The sequence below is a fragment of the Myripristis murdjan genome, chromosome 21 (genome assembly GCF_902150065.1).
Source record: "Myripristis murdjan chromosome 21, fMyrMur1.1, whole genome shotgun sequence".
In the NCBI taxonomy this organism is placed as follows: domain Eukaryota; kingdom Metazoa; phylum Chordata; class Actinopteri; order Holocentriformes; family Holocentridae; genus Myripristis; species Myripristis murdjan.
Window position 1 is genome coordinate 19,195,937 of NC_044000.1, and position 16,571 is coordinate 19,212,507.

General features: G+C 43.7%; 1 protein-coding gene across 1 annotated transcript in view; it reads left to right on the top strand.

The window, feature by feature from the left end:
- Positions 1-16,186, top strand: part of myo16 (myosin XVI) — a 98,268-nt gene extending 82,082 nt beyond the window's left edge. Inside the window, exons 33-35 of the mRNA XM_030081329.1 lie at positions 2,820-2,972; positions 4,186-4,271; positions 12,618-16,186. Of these exons, the coding sequence (XP_029937189.1) occupies positions 2,820-2,972; positions 4,186-4,271; positions 12,618-12,788 (410 nt within the window). The 3' untranslated portion in view covers positions 12,789-16,186. The remainder of the gene's footprint in view (positions 1-2,819; positions 2,973-4,185; positions 4,272-12,617) is intronic.
- Positions 16,187-16,571: the final 385 nt, after the last annotated feature.

Genomic DNA, 16,571 nt, shown 5'->3' on the forward strand with positions numbered 1-16,571 from the left:
ACACCTAATGCTAGCTTGTGTGTATGTGGGTGGATGAATGTGGGGAGGGATGTAAGGATATGTGAACCCCATTACACGTTCTATCTACTGTGATGAGTTCATGATCAAAGCTCAGCCAGGTCTGTGCCAGATGATTTATTGGGGATTGGGTGATTACCTTCTATACGGCAGGAGCAGTATACGGGTACAGGTAAGTAATATCCCACTTCAGTGTGGGTGTGCATGTGGGTCTACACACATGATCTGAGTTTGAGTTGGGGGTTGGGGTAGATTCACAAGCACCCACCACCCTCTCCCATAAATCCCCATTCTTAACACCTGGAAACTTCTGTCATTAATATAGCTGTTGTAGCTAGCCACCCTCTTTGGCCCACTTGAGGCGGTCCATTCGTTACCGTCTCCTGTGTGGTGCCCTTTGGCTGCCGCGGCTGCCTCCTAACATGTTAGCTAATGAGCTAGCTGGTGTAGCCCACTTAACGTCACACTGCACTGTAAGTATGATCTAGCTGTGTTGGTGTGTATCCCCAGTGCGCTACATTCAGAGCACATACATACTCTGTGACTTTGATGCAGGGGTTGACCTTTACAAAAGAGGGCAAAGGTATTTATCAAGCATAGTGTATGAGTTGGGAGGATCCTAGGTCAAAGGTTTCCAGTGCACAGTGAGATTACTCCAAAGCATCGCAAGGCTCTCAGGAAAATATTTAATGTTCAAATGTGCCTCTGACAGTTAATTCGGCTTTAGCACGGGCACATCAGTTATAACAGGTAGAAATTGTGCTGTCCCACTGTGTTTTCCTTTGTCTAAGTCTCTGTTTCCTCGAAGTGTATTAGTAGTGGCTGAGTTAATAATACATGAGCAGTAGAATGATGAGGATGGGTATAAAATATTCAACAGCTCACTCATGTTCTACAGAAGACAATGTGATTGCTCAGTAAGAGCTCACCAGGCTACGCAGGACAATCATATAGGACACAATTTATACCACTTTTACACTGATCATGTAGGTTTTACATTTTTATGGTTTGTTTCTTTTGTTTACATCAGGGACTACTCCCCCTTCCCCCAAAGGAAAAAATAAAAATGGTGTAAAAAAATAGATGATGTCAGAATTTTTCAACCCAACTGAAACTGCGTTATTTCTTTGACATTCCCACTCCATCCATTCCTAAAGATGGTTATTTATTGGTGATTTGTCCTAAAGTTACACTGAGGGCAGGATTTCCTACCTAAAAATGTAAAGCATGTCGTGTCATTGCACCTTGACCTTGGTCGCATTTGACCCATTGATACATATGCTGGTAATAACCTGGGGCTGCTGTAGAGCTCAGATCAAGGCACTCAAATTCTGTTAATAGTGAGTTCAAGTTCCAGATGGATTTCATCTCACTGTAAAAGGGGTAGATCTAGGAAAAAAATATGAATAAGTGAATGTATTTGCTCTTTTGTCAACAATCAGTCATCTTCCTGCAGGCTCCAGTTAATGTGGGTCAGCCGGTTTGGAGTAGGGCACGGTTGTGTCATGCTGCAATAATAGTGACAAGGTCAAGGGGCAAGAGGCTGAGCTCCTTATAAGAGAGGGCTAGGAGGAAATGTGCACATGCTGATGCGTCTGCCTCATGTGACCTCTTGCGCTCGACTCTTCGTCAGCACCTGTACCTGTGCAGGAAAAGTGCTGGTGTCATGGAAACAGCGCGTGTGACAGGAGAACTCGGCACTGGGGTTAGCAACCTCACTGTTATTTTGAGTACGCAAAGCGAGGCGGTGCACAGAGATCAGAGTGCCGAGGGATACCGATGGGCTTTACAGGATGGTCTACTTCCGTTCCCCCTCAGCTATTAAATGACTGTGTGTGATACCTGATGCTGTAGGGGTGGCCAGGGGTTACAATTGCTATTCCCGACATCTCTGTGAAGAGCAGCTGCTGCTCTCTCTTCCTCCTCAGGGAACGGGAAAACCTCAGGAATGCCAGGGGAAGAGGCAGGTGGTCTTGGCAGGCTTTGAGAAATTTCAGTCACAAGACACCTTTAACATCAACATCAACAGGCAAATGCGCCGTCCAATTTCTCCCGATTGCAGTTTCCATTCAGTACATTTGAATACGCTCTACCACTCATGTCCTCTCAAGCATACAATCCTCGGATTGATGCTCTCCCTCTGCCAGAGCTTTTCTCTCTTACAATCACCCACCTACCCCACGGGACCTGTAGTAGAGGGTGGTATGGCTATATTTAGGTATCTTGTGACCGTGGGGGGCCAGGAGTCACACATTCTCGATGTGGGATGGCAGCTGATGAATTCCCATCCACACACCCACGCACACATGCACCCACAAGCGTTCGCACACATACACACACTCAGTGATCTTGTTTGAGAGCTACAATATGTGAGCCCTGAGGGGTAGCTGCAGGGAGAGAGGCAGGTCATGTGGAGTCATCTTCCTACCAAACAGGGCTGAATGAAATGTGCATAAAACCAGGCTAGAGGAGGTGGGGAATAAATACACAGAAAAAAACACTTCTACCTAAACATCTGTCATGTATCGTCTGTTCAGCAGTTTCTGCTTTAAAAGTGCAATTGAGCAACAATGGATTATTTCATAACATTAACAGGCATAGCTAGAGACTCAGTGGTAGCACTGTCAGTGAGTCAGCTGTACCCCTCAAGTACTTTGATGTCTGAGTCAGCGGGGAACTGTGAGTGTAATCAGACGGAGTGCGGAGTTTATATCCTGTTTACTGACTAGTGTATGATGTGTACTGTATGTGATATGGGCACTGATGAGTCATGCGTCTTCCTCCGTGTGTGTTCTCCGCAGGATTCAATTCCAATATCAACCTGCCTGGACGAGAAGACTGTGGCTCGGCCCCCACCTCCCCATCTCCCCAGCTACAGGACAAGAATGCCAACAACCACTCCCCCCACTCCCCAAGCCCTGCGCCCATAGAGAACGGCAACCAGATCTCCAACGGTAACAGAGCGTGTATGGTTCATTTAGAATCTATGGGCTTTTCTCATTTAACAAAGAAGCTTCCGATCACCATAGTATCTAATTAGGAACGTTCCTTAACAGGAAGCTGTTTTGGCGAAAAGGTTACATGAGTTTAGACAACCTGTAACGAAATATCATAGGACGAGTGTAGGATTCCATGCAGCGTGGTGTGACTGGTTTTCATGGTAATCAGCCCTCTTTTGAAACAAGTGATGCTAAGCAGGAGTAGAATAGTGTTTGAAGAAATGCATAATAATGTTATTAAAGCCTGTCAGTGTGGTGGAAATACACATAACATTACTTACCTTACAGCTAGATAGCTAACCCTCAACGTGTTTATTTCTGGTAGAATGAAAGCGGCTATGCTAGGCATATTGTGTTACAGTACAGACAGATTTTGCTTAAAATATGCGAGAATAGCTGTCAGGTATTTACATTGAATAGACTTTAATTCCAAACTTGCCTTGTAGTGACACCTCCATCCGCCAATAAAATAACAGTGGCTGTAGCCAAGTGGTTTTCACCCCCGCACAGTCTTATATGGGATGAGATATCATAGTAAGGAAAGGCACAACTTCTTACTATAATATGACGGTCCTAAGTCACCATATTTCCTAAAAAATGTTACCTAACTAAGAGGCCTCCATGCAATGAAACAGTCTCTAAATATGGTATTATAATTATTACAATTATATTATTACACTGAATTATTTTTAAACATACAGAATGTATGAATATACCAATCCTTATCTAGGTCTATGCTAAGCACATAGTCACATTCATGCTGGAAGTAGCCTGATCTAACAGCATGGCACAGACAGGGCCAGATAGGCACAGATGAAATGGAGCAGGGGTTACAGAGAGTGAGAGAGCATGAGATGATGGAGGGATCGAGAAAATAAAGAAAGGAGAGGAACACACCGCAGATATAAAAGCAGACCCTGAAGCTTTCAGCTGCAGCGAGAGAGTGATTACAGGGTTCCTGTAAAAGCTTGGAGAGACAGCCAGCCTGCTGTCGCTATCTCTCATTTATGTTTCCCTCTGCACGTGACAAATGATTTTTCAACTTCCCCTCTCCTCCCCGTGGCATTTGAGCGTATCATTCAGTCTATATGTCTTTTGTGTGGGAGAGATTCCAGTCAGATTTTTTTTGTGTGTGTGCGTGTGTGTGTGTGTGTGTGTGTGTGTTCAGGGTCATTGGAGGATGAGAGTCACAGCAAGTCAAACTCCTCCAGCTCCACCTCTCTGCACAGACACATGGACAGTCATCATACTCAGGTAAACAAATATATACAATGCTAACAGTCACATGCACATGCACACACACACACACACACACACACACACACATGTTAGTGCAGTAGTCATTTCAATAGAAGACTGAAGTGTTAAATGCACTGTACTGATGGCAGTACATGTCCTTTTCCTTTGTCTTTTGTTGCTTTGCTTTCTAACACCTTATGTAACTATGCCTCAGAGAGAGAGAGAAAGAAAGAGAGAGAGAGAAAGAGAGAGAGAGAGAGAGAGAGAGAGAGAGAGAGAGAGAGAGAGAGAAAGGGCAGGTAAACCTTCTCTATGGATCTACTGACATTTCAATGTTGTCCTTCTTTCTGAAAAGTGAAACTGACCTGTCAGTTCTTCAAAATCCTGTGTCTCACTGAAACACACACATACACACACACACACATACACACACATATATATACACACAATAAAAGCAGCATATATACATATAGAGAGCTTGTTTGGGCTTTGTTGACATTTTTGCGTCGGCTGGAAAGTGGCGTCCATTGAACAAAATGCATCACTCATGACACGTGAGCTTTCCCTGGCTCTAAAGACAGGTGTATCATTACAGGATTGAATTGAATGTCCTGCACACACTCGCAAACACACAAGCACTTCTTTTGCCCCATAATTAGATAGCATGTGATTGATAAAAGTCCGATGAGCACATGGAAACCATCTCGAGTGTTTTGACCGACAAAGAAAGCCCTTTTGAAAAATTAAGACACACACAGACACGCAAACAAATAAACACGTACACCTCTGTGTTAGCAAACGTAAATAATTTAAAGCTGATATTAATTATTCAGTGGGACAGAATCACCCCTTACTGTGAGAGATCATCTGAACACAAATAACACCTTGACAGCAAACTAGTCACAACTGCTCTGTCTCCACTAAGTGTTTGCAGCTGTAATTCTCTCTTTACACACACACATTTCAAAGGGAAACACCTCCATAGCCACACACACAAACTCAGTTGAATTAATATCTCCTTCTCAGTGTAGGCCCTGTCTCATGTAGCCAAGATCAAGTCTGCAGACGTGGCATTGAACTCATAAACTTTGACAACAGGAAATGACTGTTTAATAAGGGGTCACTGGTCATAACAAAGGCTGGTCTCCATCTGCAGATGTAGCTGACGTGTTTTTTTGTCCACTGCTGGTGTGCTGCTGCTTCACCCCGAAAATGGTTTCACCTGGTAATCATTCAGTAATAATGCAGGGCACAGTAGATGCATGGTAGGAGGACTTAGTGCAAAAGCTTTCTGCACTGTTTCCTTTCTCAATATTCAGCGTCAAGATATTGTAGGATTCAGCCAGTCCTATGGGCTCACTCACAGCACAAAGAAGACCTCACCACATGGGAACTTCAATTCAAATTCATCACTGATTGATTTGGTCTCACATTTTATAATGATTGAATGGCAGTGTTGAGGGGTACATATGACCAAGTACGCAGCGATCCAGTTTCAGAGCGGCTCAGTACACAGCATTCACGGGTATTCCCACAAGAGATGGAAGGCATGCTGCGTTCCCACTCCCCAGGTTTGCTAATGGAGTATCCCTGCTTTCACCATTACACACATACACAGAGAGAGAGGCAGATTTTTCTTGAAAATGCTTCCAGCACTATCAACTGAAAGCTCCTCTCTGTGCGGTGGGTAAGACTGATGTGCTAGCACACCCTGTTCGAGACCAGCCTGCGCTCTTTGACAATGTACACTGCACATTCCTAGTACTGACATAACAGCATAACAGGCTGGTCTTCCAAGGTTTTTCCCAGAAGAACCTCAGCTCTGTGGCCAGTCCTTTCCTCTCATTCATGTGTTACATGTTTTATTTGTCAGCACTTGTCTTTGCAAGGCATGAGGGGGTATGTCAAGCTATTCAAGCTCCCCTCTTTTATCTACATGAGTTCCTGTGCGCTCTCTCTCTGTCTCTCTCTCTCTCTCTTTCTCTCTCTCCCTCTCTCTCTCTGATTCTCCTGAGTTAGTTTATTGCTCTCCCTCCATGTCTTATCTTCCAGAGAGGTCATCTCAACTTCTCTCCATTTGGTGCGGGGGCTGCCCTCTAAAACAGCAGGGTGGGGGGTCGCTGGAAGCCCCCTGCACATGTAGGTATGCGGTGAGTGGGTCCAATACCTCGCTGCTCTCCACCCTCATCAGCAGTGTTTTTCAGTGGCACCCAATGACAGGTCATAGTAACATTGAGCCAGATCCATAGTTTTAAGCAGATGATGGTTTCTTAAAGTTAGAATTTTTGTACAAATCTTACTTATTTCTAGCCTGGCTGATGCCCACTGCATGGTGCAGCAAGGAGCTGTCACTAGTAGTCTTGATAGGTTCCATTTATTTGGCAGTATTCACCCAAACTCTGAGCGTTGGTTTTGATCAGTTCTCATATTTGAATTTGCAACAGCCTTCTTGTGACAATCAAGTGAATACTCATTGCCACTCAACTTTGTATGCCATCAGCTATGGCTGTGATCGTGATTCATTAGTTTCAAGTTGATGATATCCAACCAGCATCAGATGCCAGCCATTATTATCTCTGTAATAAGCTGACAAGATCAGAAGAGCCTTAGCCTCTAGAGAGAAATCTCCGCAGTCTGGTGTTAGCCAGGCTAGCTTGTGTCACCATCATAGACCGAAACCATTGCAAAGTCAAACAGTTTCAGTGAAATCGTTGTGTCTCGTAGATTAAACATCTGAACGTGAGCCACCACACTAGCCTGAAAAATCAGTTTTGATCCCAAGATGCAAATCTTGAGAATATGTGGGTCCCTGGAGAAAAGCTTGAAAACCACTGCTTTTGGAGCACATGTCTCACCTTTACCTGCTCTCCCTCCCATGTTCCCCATGCTTGTTTTCCATGGAACACTGGTCTGGAATCAGGTTAGATGTCCGTCATCACTCCCTGTTTTGTCAGCTTGATGGTAAAAGTCTGATCCTGGAATCAGTGACATTGGAAAACTTTCAACTTTTTTTTTTTTTGGCTCCCTCATTTCAGAAAGAAACTGCAGCTCTTGTTCAGCTTGACCGACATCTACATTACTGCACCTGCACAATCTAATACTGTTGATATTGGAGATATTCTGATTAAACTGCAACCCCTCCCCTCTAAGGGTATCAGAATCATTTGCTAGCCATTCACTTGTTTTCTTAAGTGCCAGTAGGTTTCAGTGGATCTCCACAGTTAGGTTATCTACATGCAGGGAAGTGGGTCCTAGTGCGATAAGAGTTGATCAGTGAGTGTTTGTGATCAAGCAGTGTGACCCAAGGTTAACCCCAGCATAAGAGGCTTAGTGGGAGTAGAAAGGGGGTGCCTAATCACAGGCTCCGAGGCAGGTATGTTTGGGCAATGTTAATCGCATGTTTGGGTGCACAGTGGACATCCTTATTTTCAGCCTTATTGTAACATGACCTTGGATACTGTCCTTGGATTAACACAGCTTAATGCCCAGGTACATGCATGCATATACCAAAATCTGACACACAGTAATGTTTGTGCGAAGGACGCTTCCGAACCCAACACCGTCAGACTCAGTAAGAGTGCTGGGAATAGGGATAAACCTTTTCAAAAATGAGAGCTGCAGTTTTTAATGCTGTTTATTCATCTGCTGGGATTTTATGTTGCCGAATCCATCACACAATCCCCCTTTTAAACCTTTCTCAGACCTCTTTTTTTGCCCGAATCTTTGTTGCTGTTGTCACTGTGTATGAAATGATTGTTCAACCATTAAAATAGTGATCTTAAAAACTTACCTTCTGCATCTGCTACTCTTAGCTCTTGTTATCTCTTTTCCACAGCTGGTTGTTGAAACTATGGGAGAGAAACTGGTGTCCTCTCTGTAGGCTCACTGTTTACCATTGAAACGAGGAGTGAGGGTTGCTTTCATTTCAGGTCCTTACCTCACTAATCTGGTGTGTTGTCTGGAACAGTTCCATTACCATGAGTTCATTGAAGAGATGGGAACAAATCTGCGACCCAGAATGCCATTCAATTAGCTGCATTCCAAACTGTGTTGATGTAGGATTAGCAGATCTAAAGGGATAGACGAAAAGGGAAGGATGAATGAAGAAGAGGGGGATGGCTAGCTCAGTTAGGAATGAATGGGCTGGCCTTGTTTTGGTATCTCTAGACATTAGTCAACAGCAGTCTAGACTAATCGTATGAAGAATAGATGGACTGTCTGTTTGCACTTTCCCACTGTTTGGTTTGATGGTGCAGCAATTATTTTTCATCCCTTTTGATAGAGTAGTTCAGGCGAGGCTGAGGGAATTGATGACTGTTTGGGTGGGGGAGGGACAGAGGACATTGCTACATGTATGTATTGGGAATAATTACAGCCAAGAAGAGTGTGTGTATGTGTGTGTTTGTGCACCTTAGTTTCCATGCATGAATTTCCCTTGTTCTCACTTTACAACACTTCACCAGGAAGCATATGTGGGAATGAGAGGATCGTGCTGGTTTCTCTGAAACCTTCCCATAACACTAAGATTTTCCTGTGAAATGGCCAGGGAAGCCACCAATCTAGGTCATCAATTGCCCCCCTGCCCTGCCTCGCTATCTTCCTTTCTCTTTCCCTTTCCAGCTCTGCTTATGTGACACATAAAGATTCTACACCGTGTTTGTCCACAATATGAAATAAATCACAACTTACAGTTTAGACTTCACCGAAACCTCTTTGAGGCTATGCCACTTCCTACCCTAACCAGGATGAGTAATCACCCCCCTTGACCCCTCATAAATGCAATTTTGAGTCTTTTGTGTTTCAACAGCTTTGAAGATGACCTAAGACAGTTATTGATTTTTGGCCAGTGTTGGTATTTGTGTAAATGGGATGGAGACGGTGCATCTTCTTTACCAGAGTGGGCTGCTTTTAAGTTATGTATACTGAGGTATGTAATGTACGTGTGCTGATGGAGAGGATCAGTCAGGAAGCCTTATATTTCACCCATATCAATATGTGTGCAGGTATGTACATGTCAGTGTGTGTGTGTAGTTTTTGGAGGTTGTGTGTGGAAGCTCAGAGGGCGTTGTCATACTGTATGGCCTCAGGTCACCCCTCGTCTCTGATTGACAGTTCGGAATGACCACTCATCATCTTAGATTATCATGGCATTACCATAACATTACCATTCCATTAACATATTGATTCTGATACTGGCTTCCCCCCAGGGAAGAGGCATTTAAGAATCCTCATTATTGCCTTTGTAGTGGCGCATTTGAGCGTGTGAGCACATATGTGTGTGCATGCGTGCACGCATCTGTTGTTGTTTTCAACCTTAGCATGCTCGTGTCACGTGTGTGTGTGTGTGTCTGTGTCTGTGTCAATTAAAGTGCTTGATGTTGCACATTTGAATTGCTAAGGAGAAAAGTCACTTTATATTCCATCCACAGTGTGGTGACTGAAGACAGGTGAAGGAGTAAATAAGTGACATCATCATAAGCCAGAGTTGGGATGTGAATGATGTCACTGTTGAGTGAGACAGACATTTATTGTGCCATACAGAGAGGCCTTAGTGTCTGTAAATCTCATCTCTTCATTTCAGTCTTTTTAAAGAGAGATTTTAATTGCCAAATATGGTGCCAATATTCTGCTGTTAATTTGAAGGTGAATATTCTGAATTATCTTTAACGGCTTTAGTTAAGGCCTCAAAATCTCTGTCTATGAGATGATTGAAAGAGCACTTAAAGTACAAAAGGCATTGAATTTCACATTTACTGGAGAATAAAGGGTATTATTTCAGCTTTATACTGATTTCAGGACAAAAGTATATCACAGTGTCAAATGGTGATACTCAGTAGAGTGCAAAACATGTAGAATCACAATGTTATGTTGTTGCCCAAGTACTGTACCCGTATTGTATCTCACACTCACTTCCTGTTGTTGTATTGTGTGTGTATGTGTGTCTAGGCATGTTTGAAGGACGGCAGTCGCACACTTGTAGCCGCTCGTAACTTTGGTAAATGTTCTCAAATTGTGGCTACGAGTGTGCAACCGTCTTTCACACTTATACTTTCATCGTGGTCAGTATCCCCTCCAACACTGGTGTGTGTTCGTTCCCTCTCTCCTATCCTGTGTGTAGGCATGCACATGCATACATTGCAGAAGGACACAGTGTTCCTGCATGTCTGCTGTTCCAGTAGCTGGTGTTCCTGGCTGGTGTCAGTGCAGAGAATAGCCTGGCAAGGAGGCGTAAATTATGGATTAGGTCGCTGAGCATTGTGTTTGTACAGGCAATCAGTCTCTGTGTCTGTGTGTGTGTGTTTGTTTGTGTGTGTGTGTGGAGGGGTGCATTCACTGTATGTGTGCATGTAAGACTTTGTGTATGTCTGCGTCAAAGTATGTGCAGGTATAGGAGAGTGTGTATGTGTGTGTGTGTTTGTGAAAGAGAGAGGAAGAGAGAGAGAGACTGTTAGCAGTGTGTATATTTGTCTGTGTTGCTGACCGTGTGTGTGTGTGTGTGTGTGTGTGTGTGTGTGTGTGTGTGTGTGTGTGTGTGTGCATGTGACTATGTGGCAGTGTCTGTGTGACTGTGTGGCCTGGATTCCTGGAATGCATCACTAAGTGTACTGTATGCTTGGCAATATGCAGGGAAAATGTTGCAGTATGAGTCCCGCTGGCTTTATTTAGCTCTGTGGTCCAACTCCAACAGAGATGGAAAACAGAGGAGGGAAACACCATCAGCTTGCAACCAGTACGTGTGTGGTGTGTGTGTGTGTGTGTGTGTGTGTGTGTGTGTGTGTGTGTGTGTGTGTGTGTGTGTGTGTGTGTGTGTGTGTGTGTGTGTGTGTGTGTGTGTGTGTGTGTGCGCGCACATGCGTGTGCGTGGGTGTGTGCCTCTGTGGGTGTGGGGATAGTTTGCCAGCATTTACATTGACATTTATGGTTGGAATCTATGAAGGTATTATTGGAAGAGAACAAATGAGCACTGTGACAGTGGAATTTGTAGTTGAAAATAGTCACACACGTGTATCAGTAAATTTGACATCACAGAGCAAAATGCTTTAGGAGTTGCAACTGTGAATTTCTCTTTCCCAGAACAGCTACACCTTCTCAAATGCAATGCATGCAATGAGAATTGCACAACTGTACAATATATTCTCTTTTCTAGCACATACACAAGTCAATAACAGCAACTGCTTAAATCTGCCTTTATGAGTCTCAAAATCTGTGTTTCCAATCCTTAATGACAAATTTCACGTGCTCTCACTTCTGCGCCACATATCTAAGTGAAATGTGGAACAAAAAAGATCTGTGTACCTGTAGAGCCAGTTATTTGCTGTTTTTTTGTGTGTTCATTGTTGTTCTTTAAGGTTGGCAGGTGTGATGATGTTAAAACCCATCTCAGAGCATGAGGGTAGCCATTCTGTCCTCTTTAGCAGCCCGTCGACCCCCAGCATTAAAACCTCCAGCGCCTAATCTGGTGTGGTTCACCAGGCTTCAGTGCTATCGCTGGCATTACTGACTGAGGAAGATTGGAATTCCTGTCTGATTGATTTGCCAGAGTATTGAGTGGCGGATGACTGATTACATCCCCTACACAGACTGATGTGCGTGTGCATTCGTGCTTGCGTACGTGCACACTCGAGTGTGTGTGTGTGTATCCACCCAAAGAGAGCAAGAGAGTCAGTTGGTAAGGTACTCCTCACATGGAAATGTTACAGTCGCTCCCTAATACATTTACCCTCACCTCTGCTGTCCTTTTTAGAGCTGATCTATGGAGTGTCCGGATACAGAATATGGAAATGAGGTGTCGTTAAAGCTGCCAGTCAGAGAAGGGATTTCCCTCACTGGCTCCCGCTGTCCCCAATGTCTCAGGGGACAGCTCAGCACTAGCCCCAGATTAATCTCCTCTCCGTCCATTTGAATGATGCGGGAGAGAAACTGGCCCGCCGAGAGGATAGAAACTCAGCCCAATGATTATTGCTTCTCTCAAGATGATGGATCAGGCAGAAATGTGGCCTATTTTTCTTGCAAAGCCGATGTCAAGCTCTAATACAGACAGATAATGATTGGAAAATGATATTTAAAATCTGCTCCTTCACAAATCTGCTCCAATTTGCTGTAGGTTGCTCGTGCAGAGCTATTGAGATCAGACTGATTTGTGAATTATTTTGATATTTTTACCATTTTTGTGCATAAAACCACTGCTTGTCAACCAAACACCCTTTTTGCCAATCACCTCCAATCATAACCCAGCCATTTCAGCTTTCTGTTGCCTATTTGTTGGTCTATCCAGGAGATAGTGATTACTGAGTGAACGTGAACACCCTGTAATTTTGCTTTTCAATTTTCTCTCCTCCTCTCCTGACATCCTTGACCCAGGTGATCCAGCGGCTGCGTGTGTGTGGCGGGGATGAGACTGCTGCCCTGGGGGAGCTGCTCCGGTGGCGGAGAGCGCAGTGTGAGGGGCGGGGTGACTGGAAGCACCGACCGCCTCAGTCGCCACCCCTCCCCCCTACGCTGCTCTGGACCAACAGGAAGGCCTCTCCATGACAGAGGACGGATGTGCCATCCAGTCATCTGCATTGGCTCTAAAATTCCTCCCTCTTTCCCCTTAACCACACTCACACACACTCTTTTGTTTTTTAACGGCATCAAAGTGGACCAAGTAACTTGAACGCCCAGGGTCTAGGCCCAAGCCTCAGTCCCCAGAGAATGAGCCTGGTCCCTTGGCTGAATGTCCTGCCTCTCCGCCTTCACCCTGGACTGTGAAGGACGTCCTCTACAAACGTATTCCAAACCCCAACCCATAGAGTAGGGGCTCACAGACATACCACCATGTGACACTGACAACCATTATCCATGAAGAATGAGTGGAAGATGGACAGAGTCGAGGCCCATGGGGAGCTGTTGTTGGTGGGTGGATTAATGAGTAGAGTTGTAGTCTTTTCCATGGTAGCCAGATATAAAGTGGCTTCCCTAGCATCTCTATATGCTAGCCTATCATGTTATATTACTGTGCACAAATGAGCTCCACCCAAAATCATGGTGCTGATTATATTTTGCTTGCTGTTCTGTGATGTTCCCATGAGTGCTTGTGTGCGCCCTGCGTCTCAGACCTCTCTGAAGTTTACAAGTTAACCAACGCCTTTTACATCTCATGTTTTTTTAGCATCAGTCTTCTGGCTTGGTCATGGGACCTTTTCAGGTATACAGCCCCCATTCGGCCTCTCATCGCTGGGCTCCAAGTGCTACTGTAGCCCTGGCAACCAGGGGCCAGGGGTCAGAGTAACCTCAGAAATATCCCAAGGTGCACTTCTCCTCCCCACTGCTTGCTACCACCAGCCTTTCAGTTCAACACAAAGACACAGCATGGACAAATCCCTCTGGGCAAATGCACAGTACTGCACTTACCTTTACCATGAGATGGGGATCCAGCCAAACCTGCTTCGGTTTATACTGTAAAGACAAAGCTTAAAATAGCTTTAGCCGACAGGTATGTAAACTCATGTTCTGAACATGAAACACTGTGCCAAAGTGACACAATGTCAGTAAGACACGGCTGAAGCTAACATGTATAGTTACCTGAGCTTATTGATGTATACAGTAGTTTCCATATATTCCCATATATATATTTAAATATATATATACAGACTGAGCAAATGATATAGATTACCAAATCATAGTTATCACTATGGTTGAACCCTTTCTAATAGATTTAACAAACCATCTTGTCAAAGAAGAAAAAGAAGTCTACACTTTAAGGATAACTACTTAATTCTCATTGTGTCTCATCGACACTTAAACAGTGTCATGTGTTCAGTGTTGTTTAGGAGACTGTGCAGAGCTCAGGAGGAACCAAACTCACGCACAGATGAACTCAATTACTGTACAGATTTCACCACCATGTGTATGTCCTCACATACACCCAATAGCTTCCATGTCTGCGTTCTCCTCCCCTGCTTAACTCCAGCACACCATGTCTTTCCCCTCACTTGCTCTTTGACCCTTTCCCTTTTTCCAATGGACAAGACCGGCTTTACGGGTGTTTCCATGGTAACCGCCCTGTAAATAGTGACCAGCGTTGTATGTTTTAACTTTTACTATGACAGAAAAGCACAGAGATTGAAGAATGAAGAAGAGCGTAGATAATATTGTCTATGATGGGTGAAGCAAAAGAAATTTACGAATGTCTTGGGTTAGATGCAATGATTAAGGCAAAGAGGTTTATTTTATAATGTGAATATCTTTTTTTTTTTTTTTTTTTTCAGAATGATTGTCTATGGATATGAAATTCTTTATAGTCTATTTAACATTATTTGTTTTTCCCCACTGGGCCCCGTATACAGGTCTGCTACTGTTCTGTTCCCATGATGCAAGGCAGATGTTTTCGTTGTATATGGAATGGTTTGTGGATGTTACATTGCACAATGTTGATATGTGGTGTGGTGCTGACTTTTGTAATGGACTGGGTGTGTCTCGACAAGCTGTTTGAGCTTTCAAGATTGGTCTGAATTGTAAGACCCACAAAGTATCAATAGCTTTGATTGATTTCTCATTCCCACTGATCACCCACTATGTGTCTCATTGATCCGGCCTTAGGAATTAGCAGCACCATCATAGCATCGACCTTGGTTGCTGATGGTGCCTGCAGGAGCTTAAAAATCAACAAGAATAAGAAGGGAGACCAGTGAAACAGACGGCAAATCAGCCGAGCTGCATATTGGACTGTCTGGCTGAATCACTGTGTGAATGTATAAATGAAAATGTCAGACATTACTTTAACTGCCTGTGCACATCAACAGAGACCCTGTGTAGCTTATTCCTGGAACATGCACCTGTATCTAAACAGTGTACCTGACTGCTTACTCCACTTATTGTCTGTAAAAGTTATGTATGCAGTCTATTGTTTTTGTCAGGCAAGCCAACGACAATGCCGCATTTCTCTGCCACAAGGTCGTGTTTCAGTCATTGAATCACACCTTACGCTGTGATTGGGGCTGCATGAGTAATGTTGCAATGCAGAGTTGCCTCAAACTGTTTCGTCATGGTTTGGCTCAGCTCATTCACACAAGGAGAAAACCCAGTTATCCAGCCATAGGATACGTTATGATCAAGCAAATACTAAGGAACCAACAATGAGCCACTCAACCTTCCCAGTGTAATGGAGTTTCTATCCTCTACTGGTCCTTCTGTAAAAACAGGGTTCTGGTTAGCCATGTGTGTTGCTATGGTTTGTGTATTTATCACATTTACTTAAATCATGAAAAGAGATTATGAGTTTTTATAGTGTTTTAAAAAGGATGTCAGTGCTTTCTACCCTGCATGACCATACGTCAGGTCTGGCCCTTTATAAACCACTCATGCTCAGAAGATATAAAAGGCCTTTTTAATGTGAAGAATTGCTTCCCACTGCACTGTGAATCACTGCACTATCCTGCACTGCCATCTCTCATCTAAATGCCTGTCATCCATCCACATCCACCTTTAACTGGACCGCCCATTGCACATTTGTGCACCAGCTCACTCATCCACACACCCTGATGATTTAGCCCCAATCTGTTATAAGAACATCAAACTCCGGCAAATGAATTACTGCCAGTCATCGTTGTTAGTCAGGAATCTATTAATCCTCTGTTCTGAGATCAGCTCTCTGGTGCTACAGCCAGTGCAAAATGGGCATTTTACTGTTCCCAGTCCATGTATAGTTGTTCAGTGAGACGCTGAATATTTTAGCGCCTAAAACATGGGTATCTCACTGCCTTTCATAGTTGTTGTTGTTTTTTATTGTATCCTTTCTTTTGTACATGACATACAGTATATTTTACCTGCATACATATGTGTTTGTGGAAAGAAAAAAGATTGTATGTGTTGTTTCAAATTATTATGTTCCCAATGTTTTATAAGTACCTGTACAGCAATAAAGCACAATTGTGTCAATGCCAGTGTTGAATGTCTGCGGTGTGTAGGAGTATGTGTATGTGTGTGTGTGTGTCTGAATTATATGTATACATGCTAATGCCAGGAATCTGGTGTAACAATAACACTGTAGCCTATGAATCTATATGACACTGTGTGTATGTTCATGCATGCAAGCATTCATGTGAGCCCTCTGGAATGTCAAGATGAGACTGCATTTGCATGCAAGGTCACATGTGAAACACCTTACTAAAGAGAACATTGTTATGAGCAGGATGGAGCTGATTGAGCGACCACAGGTCTGTCACATTATACAGACTCAACGACTTACAGGGAGATTAATGTGCTGGGACATGGCAGCAGAGGAGATATGTTTTTGTTTTTTTTTTCTTTATTTTTCTTTTTTGTGTGTTCTCT